The sequence below is a fragment of the Sphaeramia orbicularis genome, chromosome 19 (assembly GCF_902148855.1).
Source record: "Sphaeramia orbicularis chromosome 19, fSphaOr1.1, whole genome shotgun sequence".
In the NCBI taxonomy this organism is placed as follows: domain Eukaryota; kingdom Metazoa; phylum Chordata; class Actinopteri; order Kurtiformes; family Apogonidae; genus Sphaeramia; species Sphaeramia orbicularis.
Window position 1 is genome coordinate 19985760 of NC_043975.1, and position 25673 is coordinate 20011432.

A 25673-nucleotide genomic window follows, 5' to 3' on the forward strand; every position below is an offset into this window, starting at 1 on the left:
GCTTGAAACATGTTGATCACTGCAGTAATTATCCAATGGATCTAAACTATTTCCGTATCTATTTATTTATTTATTTATTTATTTATTTATTTAACAGGTATTTTTTTCAATCAAATTAGCTAAAGCACTAAACTTAGCTTTGGACATTAGCTACCAAGCTAACCACAGCTAATATGAATCTTCTATTTCAGGTCTAGGGAACAAAATTCAACACTAATTAACTTTAATCTTATACACATTTATTTCCAAATACTGGCATAAATAACAAGTAAAGTAATATTTTCATACATGCATTGAACATATCGAGTTTTCAAGACAGATTGAGCACTGACAATGTCATTAGCATAAAAAGTAGAAACAACTAGAAAACACTAACCTGACCAAAGTTAAAACCTGTAGAATAGACATATTAGTGTTATTATTATTATTATTTTTTTTTTTTAACTTCCAATCTTCCATTCTGCACATCATGTACAGACATGAGGTTATAGCATAAAGAGTAAATCTTCTCAGTCTCTCATGTTTATTACCAAAAATTCTAAACTATTCTTTAAAGGAAAGATGATTTATGCCTCACTGAAAAAGGATTTTGGGTCACTTGCCTTAAAATATTTATTAAGTGGTGTTCTTTCGTGATGATATTTTAATTTACCACTACATCATTTATGGTGAACGAATAAGCCAAATTCCTAAAGTGGAAGATATTTTATGAAACTACGTACTCCCACACATCTCTGATATAACCCAGCGGAGGAGCCTGAAGCCAGACTCTGAGTCCTGTCCACTGCTGCAAACTTATGCCATGTGATCTAATACCAGATCCAGATGAAGGCCATGCACTGTGCCACAGATTTAAAGCCCACAACACTCCTGAAAAACAAACTAATGTACATGAACAAGACTGCAGAACAAAGGTATTTATGAACAAACAGTTGGATTCGTGTGATGCAGATAAAAAAGAAAAGTTGTTGGTTTTGTGAAAGATGCAGTGTCAGACCAAACTAAATATCTGTTGCTTGTCTGCTGTATATAATGTCTTGAGTGAATAATGTTTCTTTTGGGACGTGCTACCAAATATATATTGTTTTTGAGAAGGTATTTTTGCTTTTACAGCCTGATGATGACCTTCTTTATAAAGCTCGGCTGCATGTTTGCTAGATTGCATGTGCAAAAATTGTGTGCAGTGCCTCCAAAATAACTTGGATTTCTATTTGTATCAAGGCAGACAGAAATATTTATGAGGAATTTACATTTTAATCAAATTTTAAACTCAGAGCTCAGGGTTAAAAATGTTAGGAATCATATAATATGGATTAAGTTCTGTATTAACAAACTACCAAGTCAACACATAAAATCTACAAGAAATAATAGAAGTATATATATATATATATATACATATATACATATATATATATATATATATATATATATATATATATATTTATTTTTTTTTTTTTTTTTTTTTTTTTTTTTACCCAGTAAGGGTTAAAGAAACATGCTGCAAATTAGACACTTAAGTGGTTCTGTCCATAAACATATCAATACTGCATTTGTTGCTGGATTGTATGTGACTGAAATGACACCATTCATAACTGTTCTGTGAGATACTTATGGGAAAAAAATGTTTTATTAGTAATGTAATATAGTTTTATTTATTTATTTATTTATTTATTTATTTATTTATTTATTTATTTATTTATTTATTTATTTATTTATTTGTTATCCCAAATAGGTCATAAACCATGGAGGACCAAAAAAAACAAAAACATAATATTAAGATAATTAAGTTTTCAGAGTAAAAATATTAAATGAATAAAGTTGTAATGTTCAAGAAAAGTCAGGATATTGTCATAATGTCATAATACCTTGAATACAAAGTTGTAATTTTAATGAGATTAAGAAGGAGAAACATGATGAATGTAGAATATTGTCTCAAACTATACTTTGCAAAAGTCATAAGGAAATATTTAGAATCAAACTTCCTGATAATTTTGATCATTGAATTGTTTTTCTCATAATTATACAACTTTGTACACATTGAATTCTGACATTATTCTCATTACATAATGGCTTAAAAAAAATGTTGTGACTTTATTCCTCGAAACATCTTTTTGTATCTTTAGTTCGACCCTACTTCTCTCTTGTAATAAACCTGAATACAAAAATAACCCTGTAATTGACTCATAAATGTAAACCACACAGTACTGTTTAACCCATGAAGACCCAAACATCCCCTGATGATCAAAATAATTTTTAATACCTATTGATCCGCTAATCATATCAATATATGTAAATATTTGGTGTAAAATCTTTCCATGGTCATCAGATATGACCCATTTCGACGTTAAGAGGCTCTGTAGTTACCATGGAAACACCATCATCTAGTATAAAATTGATTCACCAGTAAAACCCATGGAGTTGGATCAATAACATTGGATGAAGACACTGAATTTATGTTCAGTTAATGATACCTTTTACTGAAAAAGTCACTTTTTCCTCCATTTTTTGTTTCTGATATAATAACCCTCAACTTTAATTTGAGCTTTTATGGAAGCCAGTCATAATCAGTAAATTAAATACAGGAAAATACCTGATTTTCACTTAGAATAAAAAATACTGTGCACAATATTTTAAAAAAATGGTGATAAATCACTTAAGAAAAGATCAAAATAGAGAAAAAATAATAATTTGGGAGCAGCCACAAAAGTAGCACTGGGTCTTTATGGGTTAATGGAAAGATTTCAGATGCATTCACAGAGCAGTTTTGATTGAATTGCTATTGTAGCAACAGTCTGTAACAACCAATGCAACATCTACATTAGAGGTGGACCGATATAGGTTTTTCTAAGGCCGATACCGATTTTTAAAAATGTTGTCAGGCAACTTTTTTAGGCTAATATTTAAGGCAGATTCTTTTTTTAAAGCTGTAAAATACAATTGAAACACTCAGATAATTAAGATTTTTATGCAACAATATAAATGAAATTATTAATTATATAAAAAATATAATTATTATATACTCTTTTAACATTTATTGAATTTCAAGTGCTGCCCACACAGGTGCCTGATCAAATATGTTATAACATTTTTACTACCGATCAAATATTGGCTTTCAAAAAAACAAAAAATAAGGCCGATATTAAAAATTTTTTAAAAAAAAATCTACATATTGGTCTACCTCTGATCTATATATATTTATGGATTTACCCACCTCATATCTGGCTCTTCAGCGTCTGTGTGTTACTGCTAAGTTGCAGACTGTTAATATCATCTGTACTTGTTGTGGGCCACAATTGGAAGCCAGATCCCTGGGGCTTTACCATCATATTTCACATGTCAACTATTAATAAAAATACTGATTGGTGCAGCTTTACAGATCTAGGATGTCAGAATATCAGCTCAGCATCTAGGCTTTACCGTCACAAAGGCAGGGTTATGGCTTTGGTTTGATCACAATATGCAACACTCTTCTACAAATATGTCATAGTGGTTAATCATGAATGCACTGCTCAGGTCTGATACAGTTTATTGTCTAAAACAACTGAATTTGTGGCCATTCGACCTCTTGTATACAGTGAACAGGTGTTTGTTGTCTGATTGTGCTGCCAAATGTTTACTTTGATGTGTTATATGCTGCATAAAAAAAATAAATTATTTTTATTTCAGTGTGCTTTGTATGAACAGGGCTGTTGTTGAATTGTGGCTTTTAACTGCAGCCACAATGGTTCGAGAGTGTTTTTATGTGTGCAGACGTGATAAAAATACATACGTCATGTACCCCAGTAGATGTAAAGATGCTTGTGTTAAAATAACTGTGGTAAAAAGTCCTGAGGCAACGTCTTCACTGTAGTTAAAGTGAAAAAGTGCAGGCTCTGAAATGTGCTCAGAGTGTAAAAGTAAAAAGTAAAAGGCTTTTGAAGGATATTCAGGTTATTTTGTGCAAAACCAACTGCATCATGTTAATATTCTGTGAAGACCGTTAAATTCTATCTGAAACAAAATGAAAAAACTAAGTAATATACGGATAATTATGAACATTAACTTCATTTCAGCTTAGGAAAATGCTTTCAGTGTCAGCAACTTAAAAAATTTTGATGCTTTTCACTGCAGTTCAGTTTAGTGGGATGCAATTTTACGTTAATTTTCCCTTTTTTTTTATGAGTTGATTGAAAATTAATTACATCAAAATACAGAAAAACAAAATTCAGAAATTTGCAGACCACAGTGTGTTTTTCTCTCGTTGCATCTTTTACATTGTTTTTATCTTCACTGTTTGTTATCAGTGAAGTGAAGGGGTCATCGTTTTTAAGTGTTTGTATATGTGTTTGTCACATCCGTTTAAGTCAGAACAATGAAGAAAAAAGTTCTTCAAACACATTAAAATGAACAAGCCTGTTTCTGTATAAAGTATAAATATTTGTGCTGTAATGTAGTAATAGTAAAAGTTAAAATTTCTTTAGGTAATGTACAAATACCTGAAGATTTTAACTTTAATGAAGTATTTGTACATAATGGGCAAGAAAAAATATGCAGAGAAACAAAGTAAAACAAATACAAACTTAAACCTTAAACTTACAAAATATCCTTAAAGCAGTGCATGACTTTCATCACAATTTCTTTTTCAAATTTGTAAAATCTGAGTGATAGCCTAATTATCGCTAATCCACAAACCGAAACGTCACTCGGGCCTTATCGAAGTGCATTGTGGGAATGGTGACCAAGCAAAAGCAGTTTCTCACAAATTCAGCAAGAAAACAATCCAGATTGCTACTATGCAAAATTATACAGTCCACCAGGATTGTTTTAAAGAATTAGTATAGTCGATGGATGGAGATAAACGCGACGTATGGGTTCAGCACTCATGAAGAGACAGTGAAATTGGTGCTGCATGGAACTCCCATTCCCACAATGCAATTCACAACAAAATTTCTGAAAAAAGGCCCGAGTGACGTTTCAGTTTGTTGTGTCAACAAGTGGACTGTGTTTATGATGGAGTCACTGGGGTGCTGTTAAGGGGGGGGGGGGGGGGGGGGGTAAACATGACAAATTCATGGGGCCCATAATTTGTAGCGGCGCCCCTGTGGAGTCATCTTCGAAGTTGTTCACTGTGAAGGAAGTGACTCAGATGTGTAAGCACAGAAAGACTAATGGATTAGTGATAATTAGGCTAGCACTTGGCTTTTATAAATTTGAAAAAAAATATTGTGATAAAAGTCATATGCTGCTTTAATGTATCCTTGCTTGGAAATATAAAATAAAACGATAAATTCATCATTCACGTAATAAACCTATTAGGCTACATCTAAATATATTTGTATCGAATAAACATCAGTAAAACTTTTAGTTTGCAAGTCTATCCTTCCGAATAAAAACACAAACATTTCTTATCTCATGAGCTCACTTTAATTTGCTTTTACTACAATAATTTCCTTATTTATACAATTATTTGGTTCCATTTTTACTTCAACTTCAACTGGATCTAGATTGTATCTGATTGTTCTAATGGTCTAACTCACAGGTGTTAAACATGTGGCCCGTGGGCCAAAACCAGCCCACCAAAGGTTCCAATCTGGCCCGTGGCGAGTGAAAAAATGACACTGAAGATATGAACAGTCAAAGGTGTTGAACTGGTTTGAGCCCAGTGTGATTTAAAGTCAAATAACAGTCTAATAACCCTTACAATAAAATGTGAACAACCTGAAAATTAAGTACAATTTGAACAATATTCTGTTACTAAATGTTTTGTGGATTTGTAGATCCGATTTGTAAGTTGTGTTAATAAGTTGACACATAATATTGTAGGTATTCTTATTTTAATTACACATTACAAACTTCAAAATTTCAACAATATTATGTTTGTGTAACATTGTCAGTATTGCACATGTACAGGTGATAAGTTGAGGCATGATATTGTTCAAATTTAGCTTATTTTTCTTAAGAAATTAATTTTTGTTCTGATTATTCACATCTTTTTGTGAAAAGATAGTTTGTAAATGTAAATATTTTCATAATTTAATGTTTTTTATTGCACAAAAAATAAAGAGAAAAACTGGGAGTTGTCATTATTTATAGGTATTATATGCAATTATTTGAATGGTTTGGCCCACTTGAGATCAAACTGGGCTGAATGTGACCCCTGAACTAAAATGAGTTTGACACCCCTGGTCTAACTTGTTCACTATGTCCATTTATGGTGCAGTTAGTAGTGGTTTTAAAGATGTTTAAACACCCTAAACAACCAGCCAGAGACAACCAGGCAGGTTTGTAGACGTCTGTGTGTTTGACAACACTTTCGATGTTAATTACATCAATTTCAACTATGTTTTGTGTCATAACAAGTCCAAATATTTGTTGTGAAAATGCCCTGTGGGGTGGATCCTCCCACCATATCAGTCTCTGAGGCTGCGGCCTGTAACTGTCCTTAAAATAACTGCAAATTCTGGCAACGTGAGAGACTTCCTATTATTAAATCAAGAGCAAGGACAACAGTGGGTTCTAAGACTGACTTTTATTACATTTGAACATGTAACAGCAAAACTGGAAGCAATACATCCATAAAAGCTTTGGCTGATTATGAATGTCTCATGTGGAATCATTGTGAGTGTAACTGTTCTTTGTACTTCTTTTACATATGACCTACATGTCATATGTTTTGGTATGTGTATAGACTCAAGTTGCTTTGATAAGAAATGGGAAGTAGGTCTAAATATTAAAATATTAAACTTAACCCATGAAGACCCAAACATCCATGTACGACCAAATGTATCTACTGATGTAAAATGTTCAATACCTGTTGATCCACTAATCCTATCAATACATGTAAATAATTGGTGTAAAATACAGCTTGTCATCTTTTCATGTTAATCAGATATGACCCATTTGGACGTTCAGAAACACCGGAAACAATGTTATCTTGTACGACATTGATTCACCAGTAAAACCCATGAGTTTGATCAATGATAGTGGCTGGAGACACTTGGTTTATGTTAATTAATGATAGATTTGCTGAAAAACTCACTTTTTCTTCAGTTTTAGTTTCTGACATAATAACCTTTGAATTTACTCTGAGCTTTTATGAAAACCCACATGATCAGTAAATTAAATGTAGGAAAATACCAGATTTTTGAAAAACAAACAAACAAAAAAAAAACAACACAAAATACAGAGGATAATATAATAAATGGTGATAAATCACTAAAGGAAGGTTAAATATAGAGAAAAATTCATTTGGGAAGTGACACAGAAATAGCACTGGATCTTTATGGGTTAATATTGCAAATATTCTCATACATATATCTTCTAATTTTAACATTGATTTGCACTTACATTTGTGTGAATGCAATACGCTTCCGTACTAGATCGATGGATGGATGGATTTTTTTTTTTTTTTAAGCATGATTTCATTGTTGAGGGTACAGAAGCGTATTGCATTCAAACAAAAAAAATTATTTGGCTCTGTTTTTCCGAATTAATGAGATAATTATCTCATAATTACCAGAAAAAAAAAAATCGGCTCTGTTTTTCTGAATAAATGAGATACTATTTTCTGAAAAAAAATTAATTCGGCACTGTTTTTCTGAATTAACGAGATAATTGTCTCATAAAAACAGTGCGGAATTTAATTTTTTTTCAGAAAACAATATCTCGTTAATTCAGAAAAACAGAGCCAAATTTAATTTTTTTCAGAAAACAGTATCTGTTCATTCAGAAAAAACAGAGCCGAATTTAATTTTTTTCTGAAAAGAGTATCTCGTTAATTCAGAAAAACAGAGCAGAATTTTTTTTTTTTTTTTCAGAAAACAGTATCTTGACATATGTCTTATGTCTTATGTATGTGAGGTATGTGCTTGCATTATCTTCACTGCAATTCTTTCGAAGGATTTGTGTTGGGCGCATGCGCACGCAGCGACCGGCAGTGAGCGAAAGCTTGCTGCAAAACAAATCTACCCACGGGTACAAATAAAGTCACCTTGAACCTTGAACCTCTCGTTAATTCAGAAAAACAGAGCCGATTTTAATTTTTTTCAGAAAACAGTATCTCAGTAATTCAGAAAAAGAGAGGTGAATTTATTTTTTTTCAGAAAACAGTATTTCGTTAATTCAGAAAAACAGAGCCGAATTTATTTTTTGTGTGGATGCAACAGGCTTCCGTAGTATCAGCTCTGGCAAATACATTAAAAAACAACCAAAAAACAAAACAAAAAAAAAAACAAAAAAAAACAACTTTTTTTTAGAAACGTTTTTCTTTCTTTCTTTCCGTCTGTCTGTCTGTCTGTCTGTCTTTCTTTCTTTCTTTCTTTCTTTCTTTCTCGACATGCTGTTTACTTGCCAAATCATCACGCACTTCTATTTGTTATTGTGCGTAAAATGTTTCCACTTGCTTCTCATTTTGTTGCTTTGTTTATTGTAAAGTTTTTCCATGTTTATGTGACTCTGGGTTCTTCTGACTCCGGTACCGGCCTGCGGACGGCCCGGTGTTGGGGTTGGGGGTGAAACCGGAGGGTTGGACCGTGTAGAAGTTGATAGGGGAGGATCTGTGAGAGCAGGCGGTGACTCAGATCAGCGGAAGTGAGTCACGAGCTCAAAGTGTGCGCAACAGGTGCCGCTGGTGTCTCGAGGATCAGTCCCCGCGCGAGGCTGACAGTTGGATCGGACAGCGGGAAGAAAAGTTTCCACCGACTGAAAGAAAAAAAACAAAAAACAAAAAACAACCGACATGTCGAACCTCAGACCCAGACTGTGCGTCCTGGAGAAGGGAGCCAACGGCTACGGCTTCCACCTGCACGGAGAGAAGGGCAAGACCGGGCAGTTCATCCGCCTGGTGGAGCCCGACACTCCCGCCGCCGTAGCCGGGCTTCTGGCGGGGGACCGACTGGTGTTCGTGAACGGGGACAGTGTGGAAGGGGAGAGCCATCAGCAGGTGGTGGCCAGGATACGGGCCACCGGAGACAGGGCCCTGGAGCTCATCGTGGTGGACGCGGAAACGGCGGAGCTGCTCAACAAACACAACCTGCAGTGTAAGAAGGAGTTCGTCACGGATGGGATTCCCCTGCCGGCCGGGGACACCGACTCCGACCGCGGGGAGGCACACAGCAACGGCAGCCCGAGAGAGTCCACCCCGGTCCCGCGTGAGAACGGAGACGCTTCCTCGGAGAGGTCACGGAGGTCGAGTGTCAGCTCAAAGGTACAGACTGGAAAACACACCACTATGAGTTTAAGTTTTCTGTCAGGACTCTTAAATTAACCCTTTCATGCACAGTGGTCACTACAGTGGACAGTTATACTTCAGCTGTTCTCTTGTATTTTCATGGATTTTGTTGTTTTAGTTTCATATCAGCCAACACAGAGGACGCTTATGCATTAGCCCAACATTACTGTAACTTTGCTGCTTTTGACAAACCTGATCTAACATGTTTGAGTGTAAATCAATTCCTTGTTAGACTGTAATTAACAACAATTTTTTTTTTTTTTGGCATATAATGTCCATGAAGTGAGTAATGACTAGTATTAGAGTACACTACAAACAAAAAAGTTAAGGATATTTCTTTTTTTTTTTTTGGTCATTTTTGCCGTTTGTAAATAAAACTATGTCTGGTCATTTAAAAAAAAAAAAAAAAAAAGTTTTAATTCAGTTCGCACATAAAAAAGTAAAAAGCGCTTTGCAAGAATCCCAACTGAGAAAAAAAAAAAAAAATAGCCCAAGAATGAAAAATATCCATAACTTTTTGTTTGTAGTGTATGTTAAAATGTGAGAAAACATCAAATTAGCAGCATTTAGTGTTTTTATTCCATAGTTTTCACACAGTATATCAGTAAATACATGTTTCTTCGCTTTAAAAATTAAACACATAGTGTCCAGCTTGGTGGACATTTTTGCAACTCCATGAAAAATAGCTTCATTAAAAAAAAAAAAAAATCACATTGTTTTTTTAATGCCCAAAGAGGAATAAAGAAAAAAAAATCTTGATTAATATTGTCGTAATTCATGCATGAAAGGGTTACATCACAAATGGAGCCACTCTGCATGTATTAACTCATAAAGACCCAGAGTCACTATTGTGACAGTTCCAAAATAAGTTTTTTCTCTGTATTTAACTTTTCTTAAGTGATTTATCATGACATTATCTTCTGTATTTTGTGTTTATTCAGTGAACATCAGGTATTTTCCTATATTTAATTCACTGATCATGTTGATGTTCAAAAACACTCATATTAAAGTTGAGGGTTATTATCTCAAAAACAGAGGAAACTGAAGAAAAAACTGACCTTTTCTGCAAAATATATCATTAACCGAACATAAAACAAGTGTCTCCATCCACTGTCGTTTATCAATTTATCACCATTTGTTACACTATTATCCTCTGTATTTTGCATTTTTTCAGGCAAAATCAGGTATTTTCCTGTATTTATTTCACTGATCATGTAGATGTTCATAAAAGATCAGAGTAAAGTTGAGTGTTATTTTATCAGAAACAGAGAAAACTGATGAAAAAGTGACTTTTTCAGCAAATCTATCATTAACTGAACATAAACCAAATGTCTCCATCCACTGTCATTTATCAAACTCCATTGGTTAGAATCAATGTTGTAGAAGATGACAGTGTTTCCACTTTCACTATGGAGCATCTGAACGTCATATCTGATGACCATGAAAAGATGACAAACTGCATTTTACACTAATTATTTACATGTATTGATAGGATTAGTTGATTAGAAGTTATTAAACATTAAAGATCAGTAGATGCTTTTGGTCACCAGTGGCTATTTGGGTCTTTATGGGTTAAATTTACACAAAAAAGTGTAACTTCACTATTTAAAGTGTTTATTATCATGTGAACATTCAGAAAACATGTGTCCTCCACAGTGGAATTCTTGCTTTGCTGCCCACAGAATATCAAATATATAAAAACATGTGTAAATAGATAAATAAAAAAGAACAAGATAGATAAAATAGTGCAAAAGTGCAATTATGTCTAAATGTATGAAGCCTGTTATAAACTGGAGGTTCATAATATACTGACATAACCTAGTTACATGTCATATGTTTTAATATAGTTGCTCTGATAAGAAATGGGAAGTAGGTCTAAATACTAAATTATTGAACTTAAGGGGATTTTCATCCACTGTACTGAACTATTTAGCTTTCTTACAACTTTTTACTCTCCCACACAAATGTCTGCACTTTACACTCTTAGCTTCTATAAAAGAGGCAACTTACTGCATTTGAGAGTTGTGATTTAGTACTTTTTATGTGTTTTCTTTGTGGACCTTACAGCATTTATACTGATCTCAGTTTAAAAAACGAAATAGCAACACATAAAAAAGTGCATCCCCTTGTGTCACATACAATAAGAATAACAAGATGAAAACAACAAAAAAGATGCAACAAGTGATCTTAGTTCTTCCTCAGCAAGACAAAAAAGATGTAAAAGACACCAAAGAGTCACTTTTCCCTTTTCTACTTGGAGACATACTTAAAAAAATGTGTTCTTTTACCACCTCTGATCATGTTGCAGATACAGTTGATATAGGGGTATTACATTTCTGTAAGAGCTGGACTATTCTCAGGTCAAAAGGTCAGCATAAATTTATTTGTGTTGCAGACTTTTATGCAATTTTATATTAAATATTGTGTTGAAGTTGCCAGGTTGGTTGAGAAACCACCTGGAGGCTGGTTTTATGCTCAGAGCGCTATGAGATATTCACATCCAGACCAGTTTTTCCTTTATGTCATATTACTTTCATGCATTTTTATCTAAAAGTAACCGATCTATTTGTGGTAAGGTGTCAGGATAATTAATTCTGTAAAACCCGTGATTTTTCCAATCTGATCCGAGGCCAGGCCTGGCTGCGAGCTGCAAAGGTTATGTGGAAATGGATCCTCCTGTTAAAGAGCCACTTCCATTGCCAGTGAGAGACTCTAAGCTGGGACACAGAGGTGACACAGCACAGTGAAGTGTGCCAGGCCTTTACTCATTCCTGCTGAACGGAGTCTTTGTCACAGAAATGTCTGTCAGTTTCTCTGCTTCCCGTCTTGAATTCCCTGGCAGGTTTGGCTTGTCGGACGAGAAGCATTACCATATTTATGCGTGCAAGCAAGACGGATAATGACTTCTTTTTTAATGCTTTCATTATATAGGCCAGTAATGTGACATGACACAATGGGATGTCTTAGAAACCTGAACATGTAAAATGCCAAGCACTTCCACTTTGAAGTTTACTCTTAATCCTGCTTCTTTGAAAGACTGGGTTATGAAACTAATGTGCCAAATGTGTGGATGTTTTGCAGGCTGTGTAACTATTTTTAGCCAGTGCAAAGTCTGGATGCTGGTTTTAAATGTTGTGTAAGACCTGTGTGAAATTGCCTTATTGTGGAGGTGTTCAGCTCTTTGTATTTTATTAAGGATGACTTATTATTTTTTTGGCTCGACACAGAGCATTGTTCTTTTTCATTGGGTCAAACATCATAAAGTAGGATGATTCAGTATTTATGATTTTATTGCTGGTTACTAAGTCAATATATCATTAGATAATGACTTGATAATAACAGTAACATTTTCTGACAGGGACCATTGATATGATACCATTTAAACTGCCTACAGTTGTGGAAAAAACAGTGCTTTTAGGCATTCCATGTTTTCTTTTCTGTCTGTTTTAGTCACATGATACACACAGGAGTTAGTACTTGATTGCATAACCATTGTTTTTGATGGCTTTTGATGTTCTAATAATTTTCTCTGCGACTGTATGTGGTTTACATGAATTTAGAACTGGGTACAGAACTTCAGTACTTTTATGACACAGATTATTTAAACACCATTAGTTTTGTTCGGTAAGGTTTTACCTAAGGAGTAGCCTAAATGTCATTAGCATAAGTGATGTCGCACAGACAAACAATTTTTACACTGACCAGCCACTTGATGGGGTACACCTTGTGAGTACCTGGTGTAGGCTACCTAATAAAGTATATACAGCATATATTTTGATTATCTGTATTATGTTTAGATGCCCAGTTTTGATAAATAGGTTTATTCTTTATACTACTTTCAATAAAGATGCAGATGAGCTGAAAGTGAAACTAAATATTTACACTGTAATGTATATTGTAATTTTGTTTTTGTTAAAGGGTGAAATTGGTATTGAAACCAAAGTATCAGTCATGTAATTGACACCCAACTTTACAAATGTGGATGTACATATGTAGTCAGCATTTATGATCCAAATAATTTTTTTCAGTCTTATTTGCTTAGACCTGTGTACTACGCAAGCTAGCTTAGTTAGCATCTTACCTTAAAGATTGTTTTGGTCAACTTTACACTATATTCTGAACATACAGTAGCTCCTCTGGTCCTTTCTGTAAACCTCTGTGTTGTTTCATAAATATTGGTACATAAATTTTCCGATTTTTCTTGTTAGAATATTATGATATATGACAAAATTGAGAACACCATAGAGTGACATGCCTAGTGCTAAAGCTTAACAGGCTTTAGCACAACAGTAACCAAGTTGAGGCAGGGCTTAGAGAAGAGTAAATATCCAGATATTTCAGAGACTAAGAGCTTAATAGATTAATAGTGCACATACAAAATAAAATAATAAAATCAACAGAATTTAATAGTGGAAAACAGAAAATAGAGAAGACTCAGAGAGCTGTATTGAACTAGATTTTATCTGTGGACACTGCTGTTCATGGTTGGCATCATTAACCACCCTCCTCTAGGGATGCTCCAAAAATAATATTTAGCTGCAAACCGCATACAAACTGCTATTATCAAACACAGAGAGTTTGGATGTTACTTTTCTAAAATGTCTTCTTTTGTATCATTGAATGTGGCACATTACAAATCTATCAACTGTCCAGACCTTGCTTGAACAAAGAAAGAATAATTAAGCAGTTATTAATTACAGTACAGTAATTTTCTAGATCATCTGACTTTAATTTTGCTGAAGTATCCTGATCTACTACATCAACAATAGCAGTGATATAATTGCTCCAAAGAAAATTAAATTCAGTTAAATTATTTAATGATGGTTGCATGGTTTAATACAAGGTGTGTTTAAATATTTGCTGATGGGAAAATGTCAGTATAAATGTAACTTAAATCAATACAATAACACATTTTCAACTCTTAGTGATATATGTAAATATTTGTATTGCATTTTGCACTTTATACACCTTGTCTGTTGTTTTTTTAAATGAGTTTTGGGTAGATGCCTGAAGTTAGGTCATGCTCTAGGACATAGATCTTTAAGTATATACCTTAGTTATGAATAGTGCATCTTACTCATATTATTTTGGACATTAATCATCATCACACACTCAAACACTTAACTACTCACTGTTCTGCGTCTGAAGCCACGCTCTTGTAAACTATGCTTTCAGCTAAATATATGAGCTCATGATAAGAAAAGAGGAAGAAAAAGTTTGTAAAATCCAAGCACAAAACCACAACATGAAAGGAGTAAAATCTTAAAGTGTAATGCCACCAATGACCACTAGGTGCTGGCTCCAAAAAAGCCTGGCTCCTGAACTTCTCTCTAGAAATACTTAGTCAATAATTGTTTTTTTCTTTTTATTTTAACCCATCACTTACTCTATTTAGACCCTGTGATAAGTATGCAAGTGGACCTTTTGTACCATTGTTTTTTTTTTTTGTTTTTTTTTTTAAAGATTTTAGAACTTATATTGATTGAAAGCTCGCCCGCTGAGTCAGACTTAGCTTCTGTTTATTGATTGAACATTTTTTCCCTCCACAGACATCTTGACTGTAGTTGTGGATAATAATTTACACTGAGAAGACTGTCAAGTGATTTTGTTATACAAAAGTTTGATGAAGTTTGGCTTAGTTTCACTGCTAGAAAGTTAGCGTTTAGCATTAGGTCATCTATCACTTAATTAACTAGCTCGGCTGTTTTTTCCAAATACGTCCACTTCTACCACCAATGTTGATGGCTAGTGTAAACTCCTGCCTTCGAAATGATCTGGTTTTGCAGTCTGGAGTCTAATATACTATATACTATGGTGTTAGCCTTTTACATTTTACAATTGTTAAAAATGATGAAACGGCTTTGCTTTGTGATGGTATTTTGCTAAACAAAACTTCTAAGTGATCTTTTGTTTGTTACAGACCTTAGTTTCTGCAGTTCTGTAAAATAAAGTGGGAAATCCCATGGCCTTTTGGTTGAGGGAACCAGGCCAGTGCTAACTTCTGGGTTAGCTTCTAAAATTGGTCATCCCTGGAGCTCTATTTACTCTATTTAAGCCATGTTCGGGTGGTGTGAATGGGATGTTCAGGTCTCTGTCTCTGTAGGTGGCTCATGCCCTATCACTAATACTCAGACCTCCGGTAAGTGAACATCCTCTCTTGGCTTACCGGGATGCTGCCTCTCCCCTCCAGCTGCATTCCTGCCTGATGGGACACTTGGCAGAGATTGTCTTTGGGCTTGATACTGGCCTGTGGGATAGCAGCCTCCCACTGGGACCCACTTTGAGTGGGTTGGCCCGTGATGATGAGAAGGTGGCTTAACCAAGTGCCATCATCTCTAAACAATAGCCTCTTTCACGTGATTCTGTTTGGTCAGACTTGCAGCCCGGGGCAAAGTCTCCAGAGTGTAAATGTGTGCACTTTTTACAATTAAATCTCCATAGCGACAGTCCAAGCAAAGACTTGGATAACTTATTTTGCATTTATAGCTTTCCTCTGAGCTGTGTTAGCATCATATTAATGTAACATTCTGGACTCCAGCGACTCAATTCTACGCCGTGGGCTGTCTGTTGGTCACCATAGAGATTCCCAGCAGCAGAATAAGGCTTTGTCCACAGTGTTTGCATGGGGAGAAAAGTTTCTGGGCATGAAGAGGAAAGGAAAGAGGACTCTCACGCCTCAACAAGGAGGCCACACTGACCCTGAAATACCTACACCCTCACTTAACACACACTGTCAACAGGACCTGAGTGAAGTGAGAGCGAGGATTTAACAGCACTTAAACAGTCCAACAAGCGATGAAATAGCAGGATCCTAAAAGAAAGGGAATGAGACCAAGTTTAACCTGATGCTATCATGAGCCAAAAATGAAAAGGGTTGGGGCCATTACGCTGCTGCTCTTTGACTTTTTGGCAGGGAAAGTTAGTTTGCTGGACAGAAACTCACAGGTTATTCATTTAAAGACAACAAAATATTAACCTCAGAATGTCTTCCAAGGACTCTCTTCACCTTGCGCTCATTCACCAGAAGACTTTGATCCTCGAACCTTGGAGCACATCTCGTCTTTCCATGCAATCATTTGTGCAATGTTTCACAACATGTCTTATCACTCAGCTCATATGATCCGGTGAAAGAACCATTACTCTGGTACTTTGATACATGAGTAGTGAGTGCTGTAAATTGACATTACAGTCATGTTTCACAATATGGCTGAGGTAGCTTATGTTTTTATCAGTTTGATATAATATCTTCAATTCTAGTCACAGGTTAAAGGCAGCCTTGTGCTTGCATGACTTCTGCGTTACTTGCATTAAATCTGATAGTCAGGTAGTTTACAGCCATTATAGCTGTTATATAGTTGCTGAAATACTCAGCAGACAGATTTATTATGTATGTACGTATATTTATTATTTATTATGTTTTCACACCACAGATGCTGATGTGTCACAACATTGAATGGTGCTACGACGATTCCTTTAACCTATAAATCCTTTTCAATGAAATTTCAATGAAAAAATAACATTCCTGCTAAAATCATGAGTCATGTTGCGATATCTGTGAAAAGAAATGCAACATTCAAGTCATTCAGTTGTTAAAGCTGCAATGATCAACTGAATACACTGAGAAAAAAATACAATTAAGGGCAATTTTTCTTACATTTTACCGTTAACATTTCTTGCACTGACATAAAAGTTGATTAAATTACTTTAGTTCCAGATTTCTAATCTAATTTGACTTCTTTAGACCATCCAACATTGAAGACAGGACAATTATAATCCACATGTTTTTTAGTGGTTAATCAGTACAGTTGTCAGTATCAAGCCACGGTCATTTTTCTATCATCAAATATCTTTTATAAAAACAAATTTATCTGTAAGAAATAAAAAAACTTAGTGGACGTGCACTTTATAGCTAGATGCTGTTAGGTCTCACTGGCCAGTGTAGAGGAGTTTGGTTTTATTACCTAATACTAGGTTCCAGGGTGTGTTTGTCATATCTTTACTTAAGTTTATGAAGTGTTCTTGATTTGTGGTCAGTGGTTATAAACACAATTTGACAAAGTTGCCAACAGATTATGTGTTTAAATACTTGTCAGATAAATCAAATGGCATTAAATTGATATGCATATGATAAATTAATGCAATATGTGTATAAAAGATTGTAAAGAACACATCGTTGTTTAACATAATAAGACACTTGAAATATTTTGTAGTTGACAAAGTTGTTTATCTAATTGTTTTGAGAAAGTTTAAGCAAAAAAGTTAAACATGCTGATTTCAATCTTTAAAATGTGATGACAGAAGGGCTGTGTACAGACAAAAATTTAAAAAATATGATGCATGACATGATACAGTGGCTAGGATTCAATATAATAATATTCTGTGTACTTATACTACTTCCTGTCCAAGTTTACATTGTATTGAAAACTCTAATAGGTGAAGATTGATTACAACAGTTATAAACCATCAACACAACACAAAATTAATTAATGTAAATCTTTCCAAGTATTAATTAAAAATTTATAATGTTTTTGAGAATTGTTTCATTAGAATCGCAATGCTTAAGTGGATCAATATTTTCTTAAACCGCTAATGTTTAGGGCTTTTGTTTTGGATAAGGTTGGGTGTAAGGGCTGAGCTTTTGTAGTGGCAATACAAGCATCAACCAATCATTTGTGTGAATTGGACGTCATGACAACAACAACGATGGAGCCAGATCAGTTTATTTCTAGACACACTTAGTTTAGTATCAAAGAGAAAAATAATGATGATAATGAAATGAAAGACAGCATGTGCAGCAGCATGGATAAACAACTGGACTACATGAGGAAGGTATGAATGAAACAGTGGTTTTAGAAGGATACTGGACGTAGACCCAGAGGGAACATAGATCTGGAACAAACAGACTGGAGACATGGTTTAGATGAGACTCCAGGTGATGTTGACTCCATTACTGTTTCTGTTAAATGGTTTGATGTGATATTTGAATGTTTTATTGAACAAATGCCAGAACCATCACAAACATGCATCACTGCTAGAAATTACAATGGACTCATAATGCCATCAGTTTTCCTTATATTTGAGAAACATTAACATTAGCCAAAGTCTTTTAAGAACCATGCATTTGGTACATAGTGCAACATCTAATAAATTATCTCATAGTCCATCTTTACACTTTTCCTCTATTAATCCAATAAGATGGTAAGATAACTACGTTTCTTATCAAGCTGTACTCTGAGTTTCAGTTTATTCAGTAAAACATTTAGTTGTGGTTAACAGGTTCCCTTAAAACAGTGGTTCTCAATCTTTTTCTGTCGGGGCCCCCCTTTGGAGGACAAAAAATCTTTAGGCCCCCTCAACCCCAAGAACATTGTAACAGTAGTGCAATTATAACTTTTATTGAAAGAAACATCAATATTGTAACAATAGTTTTTGCCTTTCCTTGAATAATTTGTTGTGCAAATTAAAGATTATTTAGATTTTTGCTTGAATAATACAAATAAACTCAACAAGACTGATCCCTGAGAATATATTTTTCCAAATAAAAATTGGAAATGTGCAATTATCTTACAACTATAGTTATTTTTTTTTAGAACGACAAATACATTTTGGTTGCAAAGATGAACATTTTAACAATATCACTGACTGCAGTGAGCCTTTTTACACTGCACATCTCAGAACATAAAGGTGCAAACTGTACAAACTGTGCAAAAACAGAAACATTGCCCATTTTTCTTTTCCAGTCCAATCCTTGTCCATTCTCCAAACCTCAACCTTTTGTCTAGTCTAGTGACAGATCACCATGGCAGTAGATTTGTTTGTTGTTTGTCCCTAAAATGAATCCAGTGCTCCAACACTAAAACATTAGTTCCACCTGCTACATGTTCTAACCTGAAGAAAAAAAAACAAACAAAACACTCAGGTTTGATCCAGTTCCCACCCTGGCAAGCCTTCGCGCCTCCCAGAATTTGGGAAACACTGCCTTAATAAGACTGTTTGAAACTACAGCGCTTGATGAAGCTAACTCCGTTACCACGTCAATAAAGTAGCACTTCACATCAGCCTACCTGTGGCTCCCATAGCTCCACCCCTATCGTCCAAATATAATCGCTTCAGCTCCAAAAAAGGCAAACATGATGATGCCCAAATCGCAAATTACTGGCTTCAAAGTGGCAGTTCAAAAACCAGTGGGTTACATTATGATTTGTTAGTCCGCTAATTATCTAGAATGTATAAGCGTTGCGTGTTTCCATGCTGCTTGTGGAGCTGCACTTTTCAACAGACTGTTCTGATTATAAAGGATCTTAACACTGAGCTAATTTTCCTGTCACCTACCATTGTGATCATATAATTGTCATCATCACTGTGGATTTGCTGTGACATAGCATGCAGAGAGGCTGGCTGAAGCTACCATCGGATGAAGCTGCTGGATAAATGGGCCTTGTTTACACCCGACAGTGGAGTTCTCCTTGGCCAGCGCTGTAGAAACATCTTTGCAGAGCTACATGATTGATGGCAGTGCCCCCAGCGACTATTTTCAATCAGATGATCCTTTACGTGGGCTGACATCCAAAACAAACCCCATAAAAGACTTATTGGTCTCATCTGAATGACATCCTTACTGAGGCCCCAGTAACTCATTGTTTTTTTAGTGACATTGTCTAAATAAACATATCATCTTAAACTGATCTCACTGTTAATTCAGTCGCATTGTAAGAGAAACAGACACAGCAGTCTACTTATTTTTTCTGTTTTTGACTGGAGGTGAGTCAAGGATGTGTATCAAACTGTCATGAAAGCAGACTGAACTATAAACTTAAACAGTCCAATAAAACTCAGATCCTTCCAGATTTAATCAGGGTTCTCCGACATGATAGGGATTATAACCGCCTTTGGAGAAAGTAATTAGAAAAGTGACACTGAAGTCTCTCCCCCTCTCAGACTGAACGCAATCATAATATGTGACATATAGAGCTTTGTCCTTAAGCTTTCGGCTCATCCTTCGTTCTCTTCTGATCAGTCAGCAAAGACTAAATTCAGCGTGACCACACAGCAATGACAGATGTGTCAGGGGAAATCAGAGGGAAGGTTTAGGAGATGGGGGTGTAAAGTAAAATTAAAATTTGCTCTGAAAGTCGACTGTATGTACTATGTAGTACCATAACTGTTACTTCTTTTGTCCTTAGCTTCATTTCTTTTTCTCAAATCTTTTCCTTAAGTCTATTTTAACATATTGTGCAAGTAATTTGTTGGATAGTTGACTAGGTAGATGTTTTATGATGAACCTTTTGAGCGAAGTTCATTATTCGGTTGGAGATCTATGCTTTGATTTACCTCTGAAAACCATAGACATAAATATTATATTGGTTGTCTGCCATTTTTGGTGTTACAGTCCTATGCAAAAGTCCTAGGCCAACATTAGGTTTGTTGGTTTAGTAAAGTTCTAATTTTTACACTTAAGTAATTTGCAGTTTCTGTATTAAAATACAATCTAGATATATATATGAAGTACATACATCATTAATAAAAAAGAAATAGGGAAATAAACAGCTTCTATAAACCAAAGTGATAGTATGTAGTGTGACCTCCCTTTGCGCTTAACACGTCTTTAACCTTTTTGTTCAGACAATATGGGATTTATTGCATTAATTTTCTGATGTTTTATACCAAGTTTCATGTCAGATGTTTATAACTGTTTGCATTGCTTCTTGTCATGGGGTCAGGGGTCACAGTAATTAGTAACTTTAACATTTAGAACCAATTTAGTGTGTTTTTGTGTCTTTTTAAGGCTGTGCATGTATTTCCTGTATTTTTGTTGTTACATCTGATAAAAAAAAAAGAGTATGAGAAATAAATGTGTTCATTTCAAACCTACAAAAACAACAAAGCTAAATATGGTCTAAGACTTCTGCACTGTACTGTATGATAAGGCTATGTCCACACTAATGCATTTTTATTTTAAAATGCATAACTATTATTGATATTTATACATCGTGTTTGCAAAACTCTAGTGTTTAAGGATCCATAATACTTTGTCTATGATGATGCAGACACCCACATTCTCTATTCGTTGATTCGTTGTACCCTTGTCATATGAAACAAGTCATCAACCTTAACTACAGCTATTAAGTCACCATGGATACTGAGTTCCAGGTGTCTGTATCCCTCAGAATTACACCATTACTGTGCACACACTCAGTAGTTCATGTGCGTTTTCCATTTGTGTCGTGCATGCTGATAATAAGCAGCATATTGTTGTACTGTAACAAAGTCAGCCCTTTACAGAAAACCAGTGGTGTGAATCTTCTCAGTTGCAGATTTGGAGACCAGACACATGAACACAAACATATGTAGACACACACACATATGCAGAAGCAGCTTCCTGTTGGAGCATCTACACTGTTAGCTGTCGGGAGGGAGGAACCTGTGAGGAAACCACTTCCTGTCCTTGTAGCAAGTTACCATAGCGCTGAAGCGACATTGTTTGTTTTTGTCATAGTGAGTTAATGATAACCATAAAGCTTCATGTCGCCACAGTTCTGTTGCAGTTTGTGCTGATTATGTAAGCGGATAATATCCTCAGGCAGTAAATGCAAAGCTAAATGTTACCACATACAGTACACTGTTAGTAAAGGCTGTGACCGTATGTCATGCACAAAAATAGATGCATGCTAATACTTGCATATGGAGGAGGAATTTGAGGTGGGATATGGAGGATGAAGGAGATGGGTTTAAGAGGATAATGGTTATAACTGAGCAGAATAATATGCATCACAGATTAGGGCTGCAACTAATGATAATTTTAACAAACAATTATTCTGTAGATTATTTGAATAACTAATTGATTCATCGGATAAACACAAAAGACTTGGTATTTAACTCGAAGCAATATAGGCTGCAGACAAGTCACTCATGATTACATCCCCGTAAAGGCTTCGGGTTTAGTTAGCGAGCACTAGCCCGCTACCTAAACTTGTTACAGCTAGAGACTAGCAAGTTGCAGTCTTCAACCAGCTCCAATAGGTAACGTTAGTCTTGGCCTAATAAACGGAGATGGATGAAAACATTATAATTTTGGCGATGGTGTCTAACTAGCTAGCGGGATAAAGTAATCACAACACGTAGGCTATCTTAAGCTAGGTTTACATTATGCTCACGGTGGCCATGACAGCCCTGTTTGCCTGAAATGTAGTGCGCCGTGGGATATTGGCTATTTTTTTCACCATATTCAAGTTTTGTTAAATGAATCATGCACTACATTTCGGGCGAATGGGGCTGCTGTGGCCACCGCAAACATAATGTAAACCTAGCTTTAATAATCTGGTCCGGCATCCGAAGCCTCAGCCATGTTACTCTGTGTTTTCCTCTGTTATGCTACACAGTGTGCAGGCATGCCTCAACACTAACATGCTCAAGACTCAACGAATCAACTGCCGAATTCGTTGCCAACTCTTTTAAGAATAGATTTGGATCGATTTAATTGATTCGTTGTTGCTGCACTACCACAGATACAGTTTCACACCAAATAAACCCAAAAAATTTTTACCCAAAGTGACAAGTGATGGTACTCATTCATTTCATGATGTCTAACCTGCCAAATTAATTTGACTAATTGAGTTGACTTAGTTGAGTTTTGTATGCATTTATGACAAATTATTGCTGCGTTTGTTTATTGAATGTACTCTAGAGTTCCAAAAAGGAAACATTCATTAATCATTTGGATCAAGTTTAACAGTTTCTGCTTGTCATGTGATAATTTGTGGCTTTTCTTTCAGTTGTTATCTGGTGATCTTTTGGTTTTAGTTTGCTTGTTGAAAAAAAAAAAATCGACACATGAATAGTCAACTGTTGTCTAATAATGTGTCATGAGAAAAAATTGATTTCCATCTAGTTGCGTCTAAGTCATCATGTATCATCAGAAAATATTTGGTAGTAATGCTGATCTGAGCTGAATTTATCTGATGGGAACTCTTGTCTCAAAATAGGAAGTGTTGCACAAATTTACACAGTGATCTGCACAAATTAAATAGGCTGATTGGAATCTTGTGATCAGATAATAGATGTTACAGTTCGGCATTGACCAAATCTAGCACCAGCTCTCCTCTTTAATACAGCGAAACCTGCTTAATTCAGTTACACAACTCGTACTGTGGACTGTTGTAATCTTTGGACTCATCTGGAGTTCGGTGCAAGTGGGTTTTCTGTGTATGCAGTGGTAGATATTGAGCAATAGTCTTCTTCAATTTCACACTTTACAGCACGTTTAGGGCGTAGGCTTTTTTCTGCCTGTGGAATCATACCCAGGGATGGCTGTAAAGGTTTTACATCAGCGTTACACACTCGGTTCAAGGTCCTCCGAGCAGCTCCCTTACAGATAGCAGGTAGGAGCACTGGATCTGATGTTTAACTACACGGAGCTGTAAAACCATTAACCTTTGATATTCAGCCAGCTTAGGGAATGTTTATAGTGGCTGCCTGCTGCCTTTTGTACCATTTAAACTAAGGCTAATCCTGATTCCACACTGGGTCTAGATCTTTCCCTGTAGAATCTAGAACAGACTGTGGGTGCTACTTTATATTTAATTTGACCTCTGACCTTTTCAGGGAACGACAGTTTAAAAAGAACAAAAAAAACCAGCACAGTTGAATGTAGTTATTCATTATTAAATCTGCGACATAAGCCCTTAATGTTATTGCTTTTAGACCATTATTGATGTTTAAATGTTCACTATCATTTGCCTGTAGTTATGTGTTTACATGAAGTTTGTGTCTGAATCTGTATTAACTGCTTGTTTAACATTAACCATTTCTAAGCTAATAGTATGTTGACGTTTGTTGTTTTTGACTGTACATGTGCAGTTGTATACAATCAGATCATACAGGAATTATGCTTCTAAAACCGATTTCTACAGACCATAGAATGTATTTAGTGTGACTTCCCTTTCAATAGGCATATGTTTTGAACTATTTTGTACAGACAGTATGAGTTTTACTGCTGTAATCCTCTAGCGTTTTACACCAGGTCTCATTCAACACATTTCCTATTGTATGGGTGACTTTTTGCTGTGAGAAAACAGGTCATGCAGACAGTATTCTGGATGAGCCACTTCACATTTTTTTGTGAGTTTTGCACACTTGTGCACACAACATCTCTGTCTTCATTACAACCCTACAAAAACAACCAAGCTCAATGTGGCTTGAACCTTTTGCACTGTATTGTATTGTGTACTCTGGTTTCTTGCTACCTGTCAGCCAGTACAGAGTTTATGTAGCGGTGATTTAAGGATTACTACGGTGCTCTGAAATGAATCAGCTAGCAATGTTATAGTTTTGGATTTTTTATTCTAGTTTAATTTTATGTAGTTTTAACTTTTTTCCCTTTAATTCAGTTAGTTTTAATTAGTTTTTAGAGTAAGTTTGCAAGTTTTTATGAGCTTTTGTGTTTTTCTAAATGCTTTGTTTTAGTTTTTTATATGTCTTTTATCTTCCTCGCTGTTGTATTCAAAGAAATCTCATACAGGACTCTGCTGCTTTCTCCTAACTTTAGTCTCCATGTTGCCAGGTAGAGTAGGAATGAGAAGGCGACTCTAAACAATAAGTGACGAGAAGTGACGGACTGTAAAGTGCCGTATGGCGCCACCACCTAAAATTGCTTGAGCAAAATAAATCGATTTCACATCAATCTGACATTGACAAAGACGAAAACAAAGGGAATTTAATCCATAATTTTTATCCGTTTTAGTTAGCTTTGCAAACACACAACACAGTTTCAATGAGTTATGGTTTTTTCTTTTAATTATAGTTTTTATTTATTCCAGTCAATGAAAATGTTTTTTCAATCTAGTTTTTGTCATTTCAGTAGTTTTCGTTAACAATAATAATCTTGTCAGGTAGCAATAAAAACATACTTGTAAAATACTGACTTACTTTAATGCCTTGTTAGCATAACATATGGATTAGCTGACACAGTTAGTGGTTTACTGACAAAAAACTTCAATGAAAATTATGAAAGTACTGAAAATACATTTGTCACTGTCCATTGTAAAATAAATTGCTTTACTATGATTTACAACATAAATCCTCTTTGTTTCATTTTGCATAGTATCAACTACAGGGAAATGTTTTTGCTGAAGCAGAGCAACAGGTTACAGCAGGTGGCCAATGTATCCATATGAAAAAGATCTATAGTGGATCACTGTAATAAACCTGAAAACTGTTGTTGAGGGCGTTTTGTTACTGATACTTACACATTTGTGATAAGCTGTTGACAGATAACAATGTCCCACCTGATTTTATTGCTTGGCTTTAGGTGTGCAGATGTTCTGAAGCATACTAGTGAAAAGACACACCATACCAAATTATATTATATAATAAAAGAGTAGAGTAGCACAGCAGTTATAATCTGCATCTGCCACTGTTTGGTGCACTGCTGCATGGATAGTTAGGCTATGATTTTATCTTGGTTATA

General features: G+C 35.2%; 1 protein-coding gene across 3 annotated transcripts in view; it reads left to right on the plus strand.

Moving 5' to 3' along the window:
• Window positions 1–8573: 8573 nt before the first annotated feature.
• nherf1a (NHERF family PDZ scaffold protein 1a) overlaps window positions 8574–25673 on the plus strand; it is a 38539-nt gene continuing 21439 nt past the window's right edge. For 2 of the 3 annotated variants that reach the window (XM_030121631.1, XM_030121633.1), the window contains exon 1: window positions 8574–9184. In XM_030121631.1, the coding sequence (XP_029977491.1) occupies window positions 8717–9184 (468 nt within the window). In that variant the 5' untranslated portion in view covers window positions 8574–8716. The remainder of the gene's footprint in view (window positions 9185–25673) is intronic. The other variant, XM_030121632.1, reaches the window with a different exon arrangement.